The 14,840-nt window shown below is 35.4% G+C and overlaps 1 protein-coding gene across 12 annotated transcripts in view; it reads left to right on the forward strand.

The window, feature by feature from the left end:
* COP1 (COP1 E3 ubiquitin ligase) overlaps positions 1 to 14,840 on the forward strand; it is a 218,880-nt gene that overhangs the window by 144,873 nt on the left and 59,167 nt on the right. For all 12 annotated transcript variants that reach the window (XM_081493670.1, XM_081493677.1, XM_081493674.1 and 9 more), the window contains one exon: positions 1,048 to 1,164. In XM_081493670.1, the coding sequence (XP_081349796.1) occupies positions 1,048 to 1,164 (117 nt within the window). The remainder of the gene's footprint in view (positions 1 to 1,047; positions 1,165 to 14,840) is intronic.

Here is a 14,840-nt window from a genome sequence, read left to right on the forward strand (position 1 = left end):
GAGCCTCTTGATGAAGGTGAAAGAGGAGAGTGAAAAAGTTGGCTTAAAGCTCAATGTTCGGAAAACTAAGATCATGGCATCTGGTCCCATCACTTCATGGGAAATAGATGGGGAAACAGTGGAAACAGTGTCAGACTTTATTTTTTTGGGCTCCAAAATCACTGCTGATGGTGATTGCAGCCATGAAATTAAAAGACGCTTACTCCTTGGAAGGAAGGTTATGGCCAACCTAGATAGCATATTGAAAAGCAGAGACATTACTTTGCCAACAAAAGTCCGTCTAGTCAAGGCTATGGTTTTTCCAGTGGTCATGTATGGATGTGAGAGTTGGACGGTGAAGAAAGCTGAGCGCCGCAGAATTGATGCTTTTGAACTGTGGTGTTGGAGAAGACTCTTGAGAGTTCCTTGGACTGCAAGGAGATCCAATCAATCCATCCTAAAGGAGATCAGTCCTGGGTGTTCATTGGAAGGACTGATGTTGAAGCTGAAACTCCAATACTTTGGCCACCTCATGCGAAGAGTTGACTCATTGGAAAAGACCCTAATGGTGGGTAGGATTGGGGGCGGGAGGAGAAGGGGACGACAGAGGATGAGATGGTTGGATGGCATCACCGACTCGATGGACGTGGGTTTGGGTAGACTCCGGGAGTTGGCGATGGACAGAGAGGCCTGGCGTGCTGCAATTCATGGGGTTGCAAAGAGTCGGACACAACTGAGCGACTGAACTGAAAACAAATACACATGTGTTTCCAGACTGCTTTTTTTTTTAACCTGTCTTGTATGCCTTAGTTAAGAGATCATATTTTCTCTCATTATATATTGATTATCTGTGTTGTTTTCTGAGTTTGAAACTAAGCTCTCTTGGCTTAAATATACTGTTCTATTGAACAGTATTCATTCATTCAGTTTAAATATTTTTGATCCTACTAAATCAAAATACTTGGATTAGCATGAAAAGACAGCTGTAGCAAGAAGCAGACTTCCTAGGTTGTAGAAGCAATGGCTAATGTATTGTTTATTTTCATTTTTATTGTTACTTATTCTTAGTGAAGCTATGGTCTACCAACCTGGACAACTCAGTGGCAAGCATTGAGGCGAAGGCTAATGTGTGCTGTGTTAAATTCAGCCCCTCTTCTAGATACCATTTGGCTTTCGGCTGTGCAGGTAAGAAATGAAAGATTTGTCTTCTCTTGATGTCAGTTTTCATTACTAAGGTAAAAAAATTTTTTTAAAGAATAACTTTCTTTGTAGGTTTAAACTTTGTTTTCATTATTGCACTCATTCATTCATTCTTGCACTCTAACTTAGAATTAAGTAGTATACCATTTTTACTCATTAATTGCTGTGCTTTAATTTTAGCATTCCATCACCCATGTTTAATACATAAAGATGTGTTGATTATTTTTGTTTTTGTTCGTCTAAGTCTTTGCATACACGGATTTATGCTTGTTTACAAATTTAGGTCATAATGATGCTTAAATATTGTATAGACACCGGAGACCTTTTGTTTTTAAATTAAAGGAAACCTAGTGTAAAACCTTGAGCAGTTATTGAGTGCCTACTATGTATGAAGCACCCATCTAGGGACAGTGAATAAGATAGATTAAATCTTATATTGTGGAGTACATTCTAACATAGTAAGTACTAAAAAAAATCATACCAAAGAATTTTTTTTAAAGCATTTTTCTTAACTAGGGTGATGGAATGTCTGCATTTGTCTGGGGGAGTCCTAGTTTATATTTGTCTTACCATTGTAATAACTGTTAGGCTCTTCTTTCATTCTCAAAAGTGTTCTGGGTTGAAAGATTAATTATGTGATCATTTTACTCTTAATTCCTTTATCTTCTATATATGGTTTTCTACCTTTAGTGTTTACTGAAGCAGTAAACACTTGTATTTTAGCTTTTACATTGCTAAATCTCCCTGATTCTTGATTCATTTTTTTTATATTGATAATCTCAGTTAAAAAAATAAAGATAATGTAGCACCATATCATGAACACAATAATTACTTTTTTAAAAGGTAAATTTAAATCTTAATTTGTCATTACATCTTTTCCTTATTCCAACTTACTGTGTATTTCACTTAGATACTAACATACTTTCATAGTTAAATTCCAGGAGAACATGTATATGTGGGTAGAATTCCCTTTTCATTAGCAGATACATTTTTCCCCCAGTATGCTGCTCTTTTCCAGTGGGAACTAGTATTTTCTTATTTAAATCCTTTGTCACTGACTAGAAATGTTACTTTGGGCAAGTTGATTAAATTCTCTCCCCAAGTTCCTTATCTTTAAAATAGAGATACATCTTTTGGGGCTCTTATGAGGATTATGAAAGGAAGATGCTATGTGTAAAGCTCTTAGAATATGATGCTCAATAACTGCTAAGGTATTTTAATTAATTAATACTTATCAGTCATTTAGATAAAGTAGTTTTTTGAGTTTTTTAATGTTATAAACACACTTACTATTAGTCATCATTTTTAATAGAAAAATGATGATCATATTTATAATCAATATGAAATATGTACAAATGCCAGACGTGAACATCTTTAAAATTTCTCCTTCCTGAAATGGACAAATTCTTAGAAAAGTATAACTTTCCAAAACTGAACCAGGAAGAAATAGAAGATCTTAACAGACCCATCACAAGCACGGAAATCGAAACTGTAATCAGAAATCTTCCAGCAAACAAAAGCCCAGGACCAGACGGCTTCACAACGGAATTCTACCAAAAATTTAGAGAAGAGCTAACACCTATCCTGCTCAAACTCTTCCAGAAAATTGCAGAAGATGGTAAACTTCCAAACTCATTCTATGAGGCCACCATCACCCTAATTCCAAAACCAGACAAAGATGTCACAAAAAAAGAAAACTACAGGCCAATATCACTGATGAACATAGATGCAAAAATCCTTAATAAAATTCTAGCAAACAGAATCCAACAACATATTAAAAAGATCATACATCATGACCAAGTGGGCTTTATCCCAGGAATGCAAGGTTTTTTTAACATCTGCAAATCAATCAATGTAATACACCACATTAACAAATTGAAAGATAAAAACCATATGGTTATCTCAATAGATGCAGAAAAAGCCTTTGACAAAATTCAGCATCCATTTATGATAAAAACCCTCCAGAAAGCAGGAATAGAAGGAACATACCTCAACATAATAAAAGCTATATATGACAAACCCACAGCAAACATTATCCTCAATGGTGAAAAATTGAAAGCATTTCCCCTAAAGTCAGGAACAAGGCAAGGATGCCCACTTTCACCACTACTATTCAACATAGTTTTGGAAGTTTTGGCCACAGCAATCAGAGCAGAAAAAGAAATAAAAGGAATACAGATAGGAAAAGAAGAAGTAAAACTCTCACTGTTTGCAGATGACATGATCCTCTACATAGAAAACCCTAAAGATTCTACTAGAAAATTACTAGAGCTAATCAATGAATATAGTAAAGTTGCAGGATATAAAATTAACACACAGAAATCCCTTGCATTTCTATACTCCAATAATGAGAAAACAGAAAGAGAAATTAAGGAAACAATACCATTCACCATTGCAACGAAAAGAATAAAATACTTAGGAATATATCTACCTAAAGAAACAAAAGACTTATATATAGAAAACTATAAAACACTGATGAAAGAAATCAAAGAGGACACAAACAGATGGAGAAATATACCGTGTTCATGGATTGGAAGAATTAATATAGTGAAAATGAGTATACTACCCAAAGCAATCTATAGATTCAATGCAATCCCTATCAAGCTACCAATGGCATTTTTCACAGAGCTAGAACAAATCATCTCACAATTTGTATGGAAATATAAGAAACCTCGAATAGCCAAAGCAATCTTGAGGAAGAAGAATGGAACTGGAGGAATCAACCTGCCTGACTTCAGGCTCTACTACAAAGCCACAGTCATCAAGACAGTATGGTACTGGCACAAAGATAGAAATATAGATCAATGGAACAAAAGAGAAAGCCCAGAGATAAACCCACGCACCTATGGACACCTTATCTTCGACAAAGGAGGCAAGAATATACAATGGAGAAAAGACAATCTCTTTAACAAGTGATGCTGGGAAAACTGGTCAACCACTTGTAAAAGAATGAAACTAGAACACTTCCTAACACCGTACACAAAAATAAACTCAAAATGGATTAAAGATCTAAACGTAAGACCAGAAACTATAAAACTCCTAGAGGAAAACATAGGCAAAACACTCTCCGACATAAATCACAGCAGGATCCTCCATGACCCACCTCCCAGAATATTGGAAATAAAAGCAAAAATAAACAAATGGGACCTAATTAAAATTAAAAGCTTTTGCACAACAAAGGAAACTATAAGCGAGGTGAAAAGACAGCCTTCAGAATGGGAGAAAATAATAGCAAACGAAGCAACAGACAAACAATTAATCTCAAAAATATACAAGCAACTTCTGCAGCTGAATTCCAGAAAAATAAACGACCCAATCAAAAAATGGGCCAAAGAACTAAACAGACATTTCTCCAAAGAAGAAATACAGATGGCTAACAAACACATGAAAAGATGCTCAACATCACTCATTATTAGAGAAATGCAAATCAAAACCACAATGAGGTACCATTTCACACCAGTCAGAATGGCTGCTATCCAAAAGTCTACAAGCAATAAATGCTGGAGAGGGTGTGGAGAAAAGGGAACCCTCTTACACTGTTGGTGGGAATGCAAACTAGTACAGCCACTATGGAGAACAGTGTGGAGATTCCTTAAAAAACTGGGAATAGAACTGCCATATGACCCAGCAATCCCACTGCTGGGCATACACACCGAGGAAACCAGAACTGAACGAGATGCGTGTACCCCAATGTTCATCGCAGCACTGTTTACAATAGCCAGGACATGGAAGCAACCTAGATGTCCATCAGCAGACGAATGGGTAAGGAAGCTGTGGTACATATACACAATGGAATATTACTCAGCCATTAAAAAAAAAATTTGAATTGGTTCTATTGAGATGGATGAAACTGGAGCCCATTATACAGAGTGAAGTAAGCCAGAAAGAAAAACACCAATACAGTATACTAATGCATATATATGGAATTTGAAAGATGGTAATGATAACCCTGTATGCAAGACAGAATAAGAGACACAGATGCATAGAACAGTCTTATGGACTCTGAGGGAGAAGGTGAGGGTGGGACGTTCTGGGAGAATAGCATTGAAACATGTATATTATCATATGTGAAACAGAACACCATTCCATGTTCGATGCATGAGACAAATGCTCAGGGCCGGGGCAATGGGATGACCCAGAGGGTTGGGATGGGGAGGGAGGTGGGTGGGGGGGTCCAGGAAGGGGAACACATGTAAACCCATGGCTGATTCATGTCAATGTATGGCAAAAACTATTACAATATTGTAAAGTAATTAGCCCCCAACTAAAATAAATAAATAAATTTATTAAAAAAAAAAAAAAACTCAACATTCAAAACACTGGAAAAAAAAAAAAATTTCTCCTTCCTGGAAAGGAGAAATCTGCTTTAAAAATGCCTCAAGTATCGGGCAGGCAGTTTTGTCCTTACTGTGTTAAATTTTCATGTATTTCTTAGTTAATTTTTATGTTCCCATGTAAGCTTTAAGATTTATATTTTTCCAGTTCTAGAAAAATTCTTTTGGAATTCTCATCTGAATTACCCTATATTTACTGGTTAATTTTGAAACCAGTGATATTAAGATAGTTTATCTTACTACAGTTACATGAGATATCTTTTTTCTTTGTTTGGATTATTTTCTATCTTTCAAAGAGAGTTTTAGTTTTTTTCACTTAGGTTTTAGGTCTTTCTGGTTAATTTTTTTCTATATTTGCTGTAATTTTGTTATTAGTTTTTTCCATTCCTTTAACTACTGTTTGCTGAGAGTAAAAAACAAAAAACTGTTGATATTTGAATATTTGTATTATATCTAGGCATTGTTCTTATTAAATCTGGTAACTTTTTATTAGAGTCCTTTGAGCTATCTGTTTATATTTGATAGTAGCCAAAAGTGATGGTTGTGTTTTTTCTTTTCTAATGATTTTTTGCATTCTCTTTTTTAAAAAGGCATGTTATATGATACTAATTATAGTTACGTTTCCCATGTATTTACTTTAGTTGAATCGCTTTAGTGGTTTGCTGTTCATGATATCCCCTTCTGAAGAATAGTTTTGTGCGTTTTTAAAATTTTTTTGGCCTTGCTACATGGCTTGCAGGATCTTACTTCCCTGAGCAGGAATTGAACCTGGGCCTTTGACAGTAGAATTGCAGAGTCCTAACCACTGGACTGCCAGGGAATTCCCTGAAGAATAGCATTTATTCAAATCATTCATTTAACTGTTTCTTAGTTAAGAGCAAATTCAATATTTTATCAGGTGCCTTTTCAGCATCACTTTATATAATCATATGGTTTAATATGTTGAGATATGCTTATCCATTTTCTGATACTATATTTGTGTTTCTGGAGTAAACCTTACTTGAGCATAATGTAGAAATCTTTTGATAAATTGCTAGACTTTTTGGCTTATACTTTTAATATCTGTAAACATAAATTGGTCTATAATCCTCTGTCTCCTTTTTAACCATTTTTAACATCTTGTATTTTATAACTTTCAGTATGTAAGTCTTGAACTTCTTTTGTTAAATTTATTCCTAAGTGTTTTATTACTGAATATAATTGTTGTCTTAATTTTATTTTTGGATTGTTGCTAGGCTTCAGAAATACAATCAATTTTTTGCATACTGATTTTGCATCCTGTAATCTTGGTACTCATGGTTTTTTTTCTCATAGTTTTATGGTGAATTTCTTGAGATTTTCTACATTTAGGATTGTATCATCTGTGAATAAAAATAATTTTATTTCTTCTTTTACTATTTTAATGCTTTTTGGTTTTATTGCATGAATTAAAAGCTCTTATATATACTGAATGAAATTGGCAAAAGGGATTTCCTTATCTTAGCGGGAAAGTATTAATTCACTCACAATGAAGTGGGAGGTTAGCTGTGAGTTTTTGTAGATACCCTTTATCAGGTTAAGTTTCCTCTATTCCTAGTTTGCGAAAAGTATTTATTATCATGTTATTAGATTTTGTCTAAGGTTTTTCTACCTATATTGAGATGATCTTGTAATTTATGTTATTTATTATAGTAATATGAGGTATTTCATGGAGGGGGGGTTGTTGTTTTAATGTTAAAGCAACTTTCCATTCCTGGGAAAAATCCATCTTGACCACGTTGTGAAATTCTTTTTACTTGTTGCTGGATTCAGTTTGCTAAAGTACTATTGGCCTCATAGAATGACTTGGGAATCGTTTCCTCATTTGCTTACTGAGTGAGTTTGTAAAGGCTTATTATTATTTCTTCTTTAAATATTTGGGAGAGTGTATCAGTGAAACCATCTGGACTTGGACTTTTATTTGTGGAAAAATTTTATATTACTCAGTTTCTTTACTTTTTATAAGTCTATTGAGATTTTCTGTTTCTTCTTGAAGGTCTTTTTGGTTGTCATTGCCTTTCTAGGAATTTGTAAATTTAATTTTTCTAATCAGTGGGCATAAAGTTGTTCATAACATTCTCTTGTGATTTAATTCCTTTAAATTTCCTCTTCCTTTAGTGTTCTGTAGTGTCAGTTGTAATATTCCTTCTTTCATTCTTGATTGGTCATTTGTGTCTTCTGCCTTTTTTCTTCTTCATTGTTGTAGCTAAATATTTGTTAGCTTCTTCAAAGTACATGTATGTGTGTGTGTTTATGTTGGGGGTGTGTGGTGGGTGGTGTTTCTGGGGCAGAACACCACATATTCCCACTGTTTTTAATGTTCTTAAGCAAATTTGATTATTAGGAGAGTTGGAGATATGTAAATTGAACCTTCTGGAATGACTCTAAACTCACTCTCAGTATAGGTAAGCCAGGAGGGCTGTTATTTCTTTCTCGGCCATTGGAACTGTTGTGATCAACGTTTGTTGAGATCGAGAATGTAATGCCATGGCTGTAATCAAAGGATCAGAAATTCACTGTAATTGCCACACAGCTGCAGACTGGACACTGGAACAGCACTGCATCTGTTCCAGAGAACATCCACATCTTTACAGTGATGCTTGCAACAGATATTTCCAATGCAGAATGACCACAAAATTCCAACCTTTCAAATCATACATAAGTGCATCCATTGTGAAATCGGATTCACATCTAGAAGCATAGCTACATGAGAATGTGGGCAATATAGTTTTTACTTTCCATCTTCCATTGGCTGTAAATTCTTTAAGGTGTTGGGAACGGATACTAAATGTCATCTGCCCAGTCCATCACAATGCTGAATAGTTGATGTGAGTTAAGGACTTATTTTTCCTGGCCTTGAAATCGGGGTTAGAATCAATGCCTTTAATCATAGTAAAAAAAAAAAAAGCTTTATTACTGGAAAACAGTGACTGATATTGAATCATCTTCATTTAGAATTGAAATATTTCTTAGAATGTAGGCTATTATCTAGATGTTGCTCCTTAAACTATAAAACATCAGTCTCTCTTTAGCTGTGCCGTTTATTTTGCCACTGAGTTACAGAATCATAATCATCAGGTTGCTTATTAAATATCATTTGTGACGATGAATTTGACATTGGGAATGGGCTGTACACTTTTAAACATTGCTTTTGGAGTTATGATAATACATAATTAGTATGTGAACTCCCCACCAATTACGGATTGACTCCTGGTTGAAAGGGCACTGTGGATCCTACTAGGGTAATGATGCCTAATGCTAATTCTAAGCTTTCCTGCCTACTTTTCATTTACATCTTATATTTCTATTTGATACAATGAGTTCATTTCTCTCTTTGTGCTCATTATTTTGCTCTTTCACCTTCTAACATAATATAAAAAGATGAGTTTTGGGGGGCATTGGTTGGTTGGTTAGATTTTTTTTTTTTTTTTTTTTTTTTTACTAGAACTTAGAGCATGAAAAATTTCTTAAGGTGGACTAAAAGTTTGCAAGTACTTCTTTTAAAATATCAACTCCTAGGTCGTGGTCCCCTTGAAAAAAGTAGACTACAGAGTTTTAAACTATCTTTTTGATATTAAATATTGAGAAAAAGGCTTTAGATTTTATTTTAAACCATTTAAAATCGTTCTTAAGTCCTGAGATTTTCTGAAGCATTTGCCAGAGGAGAGAACAAAATTTTTGACATAAGGGTAAAGGCATTTGTTAGTTGTCTTTTTACTAGATTACTACTGGTGTTTTCTTATTGAGTAGAAAAAAGAAAACTATTTTTCTCCAACTCATCCTTTCTAAAGCCAGTTTGAGAGAGCACTGTTACACTAAAGTAAATAGAACTCCTAACAGTCTGTGGTTTTAATAGAATGGTAGGTTTGCTTGCTTACTACTAACTTGAAGCATTTTGCAAATTTTAAAGCTGTAATTTTGGTGACGGGTAGGAAATCTGGGTACTCCTAAGTAATACTCTTTAAAGTTGTGTTGTCCCCCACCCCAAGAAATTACTGGTATTAATGTAAGTCAAAGGAAGACTTACATATTTTTCTGATTCAGGAGTGATGTTTATACTCATCAGCATATTCACTGGGAAGGAGTAATGTTTCTAGAACAAACAGGAATTCTGAAATATTCCAGTTTAACTGTGTTTTCAACAGACTTTTCAGTTTTGGTTGCTGTAAACAATTTGTTACTGTCTGCAGACTGAACACTTCGTACATACAAACATGCACCATTTGTTTCCCTATTTTCAGTATTTTCTAATTTTTGTGATTTGGACAAAATAACAAAAAGGTTATTTTTTGTTTTGAAGACTAAGAGTTTGTGTTTTGTTTTATATAGTGGTTGCCAGTGGGGATGTCTTTTCCTTCACATTTAAATAAATTAACTGTCTGAATATTTACTTAATAAATCTTAATTAGCATCACAGCATTCATGAACATGTGTTTCAGTTATTTATACTATGTCAAGGACATTTTGTTTTCAAGTTTCTAAGTAATTTCTGTGAATGCAAATGGAAGTGGCATGCATTAACACCAATATTCAAGAAACAAACTGTTATTTTGTCATAAAAATCTACCTTTAATAGTCTAGAATTTAAGAGCAACTTTGAGGCACCTAGTAAATCTTTCACCTATTTATATCTGTCTTGCCTTCCAGCCTGTAAGTGGCATTTAGCTAGGTTTTTTATTAAAAATAAACTTCACAAGAAATTTTATATTCACATTAAATACAGAAATATTTTAAAGTCAGGCATTTATTATTCAGCTGTTACTAATATAATAGACATGATCATTCATTTTTTGAAACTAATTGAGCAGTCACTGCAAACACTGAGAAGTATAAAATGCTTGGTGGATAAATTTGGCTGCAGCAAAATTAAAAACTTCTATTTACCAAATAATACCTAAAACATAATTTCTTAAAAAGTTATTAATTGGGAAAAGATATTTAGAACACATATAAGTGATAAAATCTTCGTGTCTGTAGTACATGAAAAACTCTTTGAAATAAATAAGGAAATAATAAATATATCCTACAGCTTCGCTCCTCAAAGCATAAACATTAGCATCACCTAGGAGCTTGTAAGAAATGCAAATTCCAACACCCTGACCAAGACCTACTGAATCAGAATTTCCAGAGGTGGACCCCAGGAACCAGCTTTTTTAATGGGCTCTGCAGATAATTTTTACACACTCTGAAGTTTGAGAAACCTCACCCTAGGGAAACATGTATTTAGGTAATGTATATAGTTGTATTGTTTGCATATTCGCACTGTAGAACATTTTCAGCAGTGAAAATGAAGTAACTGCAGCTCCATGAAATAATGTAGATGAATAACAAGCATAAATGTTGAATGAAAGAAAGTCAGAAAAACACAGTGCAATTCTATTTATGAGCATGCAGAACAGACTGCACTGTTTAGGAATATGTACATTGACCATAGGAATATGTGAGCAAACCATTAAAAAAGGGGGTTCAGTTCAGTTGCTCAGTCATGTCAGACTCTTTGCAACCCCATGGACTGCAGCACTCCAGGCTTCCCTGTCCATCACCAACTGCCAGAGCTTACTCAACTCATGTGCATTGAGTTGGGATGCCATTCCAGCCATCTCATCCTCTGTCATCCCCTTCTCCTCCTGCCTTCAATTTTTCCATCAGGGTCTTTTCAAATGAGTCAGTTCTTCACATCAGGTGGCCAAAGTATTGGACCTTCAGCTTCAGCATCAGTCCTTCCAAATGAGTATTCAGGACTGACTTCCTTTAGGATGGACTGGGTGGATCTCCTTGCTGTTCGAGGGACTCTCAAGAGCCTTCTCCAACACCACAGTTCAAAAGCATCAATTCTTCCATGCTCAGCTTTCTTTACAGTCCAACTCTTACATTCATCCATGACTACTGGAAAAACCATAGCTTTGACGAGACTGACTTTTGTTGGCAAAGTAATGGCTCTGCTTTGTAATATGCTGTCTAGGTTGGTCATAGCTTTTCTTCCAAGGAGCAAGAGTCTTAATTTCATAGCTGCAGTCAGCATCTGCATTGATTTTGGAGCCCCCCAAAATAAAGTTTCTCACTGTTTCCATTATTTCTCCATCTATAAAGTGATGGGACCAGATGCCATGATCTTCGTTTTCTGAATGTTGAGTTTTAAGCCAACTTTTTCACTCTTCTCTTTCACTTTCATTAAGAGGCTCTTTAGTTCTTCGCTTTCTGCCATAAGGGTGGTATCATCTGCATATCTGAGGTTATTGATATTTCTCCCTGCAATCTTGATTCCAGCTTGTGCTTCATCCAGCCTGGCATTTTGCATGATGTACTCTGCATACAAGTTAAATAAGCAGGGTGACAATATACAGCCTTGACGTACTCCTTTCCCGATTTGGAACTAGTCTGTTGTTCCATGTCCAGTTCTAACTGTTGCTTCTTGACCGGCATACAGATTTCTCAGGAGGCAGGTAAGGTGGCCTGATATTCCTATCTCTTGAAGAATTTTCCATAGTTTGTTGTGATCCACACAATCAAAGGCTTTGGTGTAGTCAATAAAGCAGAAGTAGATGTTTTTCTGGAACTTTCTTGCTTTTTTGATGATCCACTAGACGTTGGCAATTTGATCTCTGGTTCCTCTGCCTTTTCTAAACCCAGCTTGAACATCTGGAACTTCACGATTCAGGTACTGTTGAAGCCTGGCTTGGAGAATTTTGAACATTACTTTGCTAGCGTGTGCTATGAGTGCAACTATGCGGTAGTTTGAACATTATTTGGCATTGCCATTCTTTGGGATTGGAATGAAAACTGACCTTTTCCAGTCCTGTGGCACTGCTGAGTTTTCCATGTTTGCTGGCATATCGAGTGCAGCACTTTCACAGCATCATCTTTCAGGATTTGAAATAGCTCACCTGGAATTCCATCACCTCCACTAGCTTTGTTCATAGTGATGCTTCCTAAGGCCCACTTGACTTCGCATTCCAAGATATCTGGCTCTAGCTGAGTGATCACACCATCTGGGTCATGAAGATCTTTTTTGTATAGTTCTTCTGTATATTCTTGCCACCTTTTCTTAATATCTTCTGCTTTTGTTAGGTCCATACTATTTCTGTCCTTAATTGTGCCCATCTTTGCATGAAATGTTCCCTTGGTTTCTCTAATTTTCTTGAAGAGATCTCTAGTCTTTCCCATTCTATTGTTTTCCTCTATTTCTTTGCATTGATTACTTAGGAAGGCTTTCTTCTCTCTCCTTGCTATTCTTTGGAACTCTGCGTTCAAATAGATGTATCTTTCCTTTTCTCCTTTGCCTTTAGCTTCTCTTCTTTTCTCAGCTATTTGTAAGGCCTCATCAGACAACCATTTTGCCTTTTTGCATTTCTTTTTCTTGAGGATTGTCTTAATCACTGCCTCCTGTACAATGTCACGAACCTCCATCCATAGTTCTTCAGGCACTCTGTCTATTAGATCTAATCCCTTGAATCTATTTGTCACTTCCACTGTATAATCGTAAGGGATTTGATTTAGGTCATATCTGAATGGTCTAGTGGTTTTCCCTACTTTCTTCAATTTCAGTCTGAATTTGGCAATAAGGAGTTCGTGATCTGAGTCACAGTCAGCTCCCAGTCTTGTTTTTGCTAACTGTATAGAGCTTCTCCACCTTTGGCTGCAAAGTTCATGATCAGTCTGATTTCAGTATTGACTGTCTGGTGATGTCCATGTGTTGTTGTGTTGTTGGAAGAGGATGTTTGCTATGACCAGTGTGTTCTCTTGGTAAAATTCTGTTATCCTTTGACCTGCTTCATTTTGTACTTCAAGGTCAAATTTACCTGTTACTCCAGGTATCTCTTGGCTAGAAAGACCTGGTTCAATTCCTGGGTCAGAAAAATCCCCTGGAGAAGGGAATGGCAGCCCACTCCAGTATTCTTACCTGGAGAATCCGATGGGCAGAGGAGCCTTGCAGACTATAGTCCATGGAGTCACAACAGTCAGACGTGACTTAGTGACTAAACCGCCATCAAAGACATGATCATTTATGTTTAAGGAATTGTTAGACTAAGCTTAATGCAAGAATCGGGCTTCTCAGGTGGCTCAGTGGTAAAGAATCTGTCTGCCAAGAAGGAGACACAGGTTTCATCCCTGGGTTGGGCAGATCCCCTGGAGAAGGAAGTAGCAACTCACTTCAATAATCTTGCCTGGGAAATCCCATGCACAGAGGAGCCTGTTGGGCTACAGTTCATGGGATTGCAAAGGGTCAGACACAACTTAGTGACTAACAGCAACAATTCCAGATTAAATATGAGTATCATTGGTTATTCAAATTTTCACTCAATAAGAAAAGGTTTTTACATCCTGTTATTTGTGATTTACTTAATGGGTTCCAGAAAGTATGTTTTCCTGAAGTTTTTTTTTTTTTTTTAAAGTTATTTCTGAATAGGGCTTACTGTTGCAGATTATTGTAAATCTGTCAAATGAGATACTTCAAATATTTTTGAAATATTTACATTAAAAATTGAAATCATTTTTCTGAATTTGAACATTTATTTGGTGTTTTCACATTTTGTTTGTAAGGTTAGTTTTTTTAGATATACTAAATACCGTAGAGTAATGAATCGTGTAATTTACATATTATTTCTTTAGTGGGAAAATTTGGATGAGTATTGCCAAAGAGGCTATATTATAAAAGACTGCTCTAGAGAATCTAAAATTTAGCTACTAGTATCTGAGTTACAGGTATCATTAGACAGAGACCATGGTTAACATATTATCTTAAAGGACATAATTGAATTACATAAAATGTGATTGTTCTTTTTCCCCCCCTAGAGATCTTAGTTTAAAACAGAATATATAGATTTCCATGTCAGTATTACAAGCCATGAGCTCAAAAGTTTCTCTAAGCTAGCTTTCTTTCTGTTTAGTGATTATTATTTCATCTTTTTGTGACCATTCAACAGATAAAAGTAGTGTTGTACCTCTTAATATTTCAAGTGTTATTTCTTCCTCTAGTGGTTCTGAATTACTCTTAAGCTGTATAAACTGTGTTTTAAAACTCTACAAATTTTACTTTAACAACAGAGCCATTTTAATTGGCCTCTTTAAATATTAAGCTATTGTTAATGCTGAAAGATTTGTTTCAGATTTTAATGTTTATATTAAATTGCATTATTGGTTTTAGTTCTTTACTCCTCTGTGCACTTATGTGCTTTAATAACAAAACAGTTTTTTCCCACTGTCAGAAACAACCCCACCCTGACCTTGAACTTGGCCATGAGACTTGCTTTGGCTCCAGTGATGTTAGTTATAAAATTGACCAAAAGTTTGAAATGCACTTGCCTAGTT

This window comes from Giraffa tippelskirchi, chromosome 5 (genome assembly GCF_054371585.1).
Source record: "Giraffa tippelskirchi isolate mGirTip1 chromosome 5, T2T-mGirTip1v1.2.pri, whole genome shotgun sequence".
Lineage (NCBI taxonomy): Eukaryota > Metazoa > Chordata > Mammalia > Artiodactyla > Giraffidae > Giraffa > Giraffa tippelskirchi.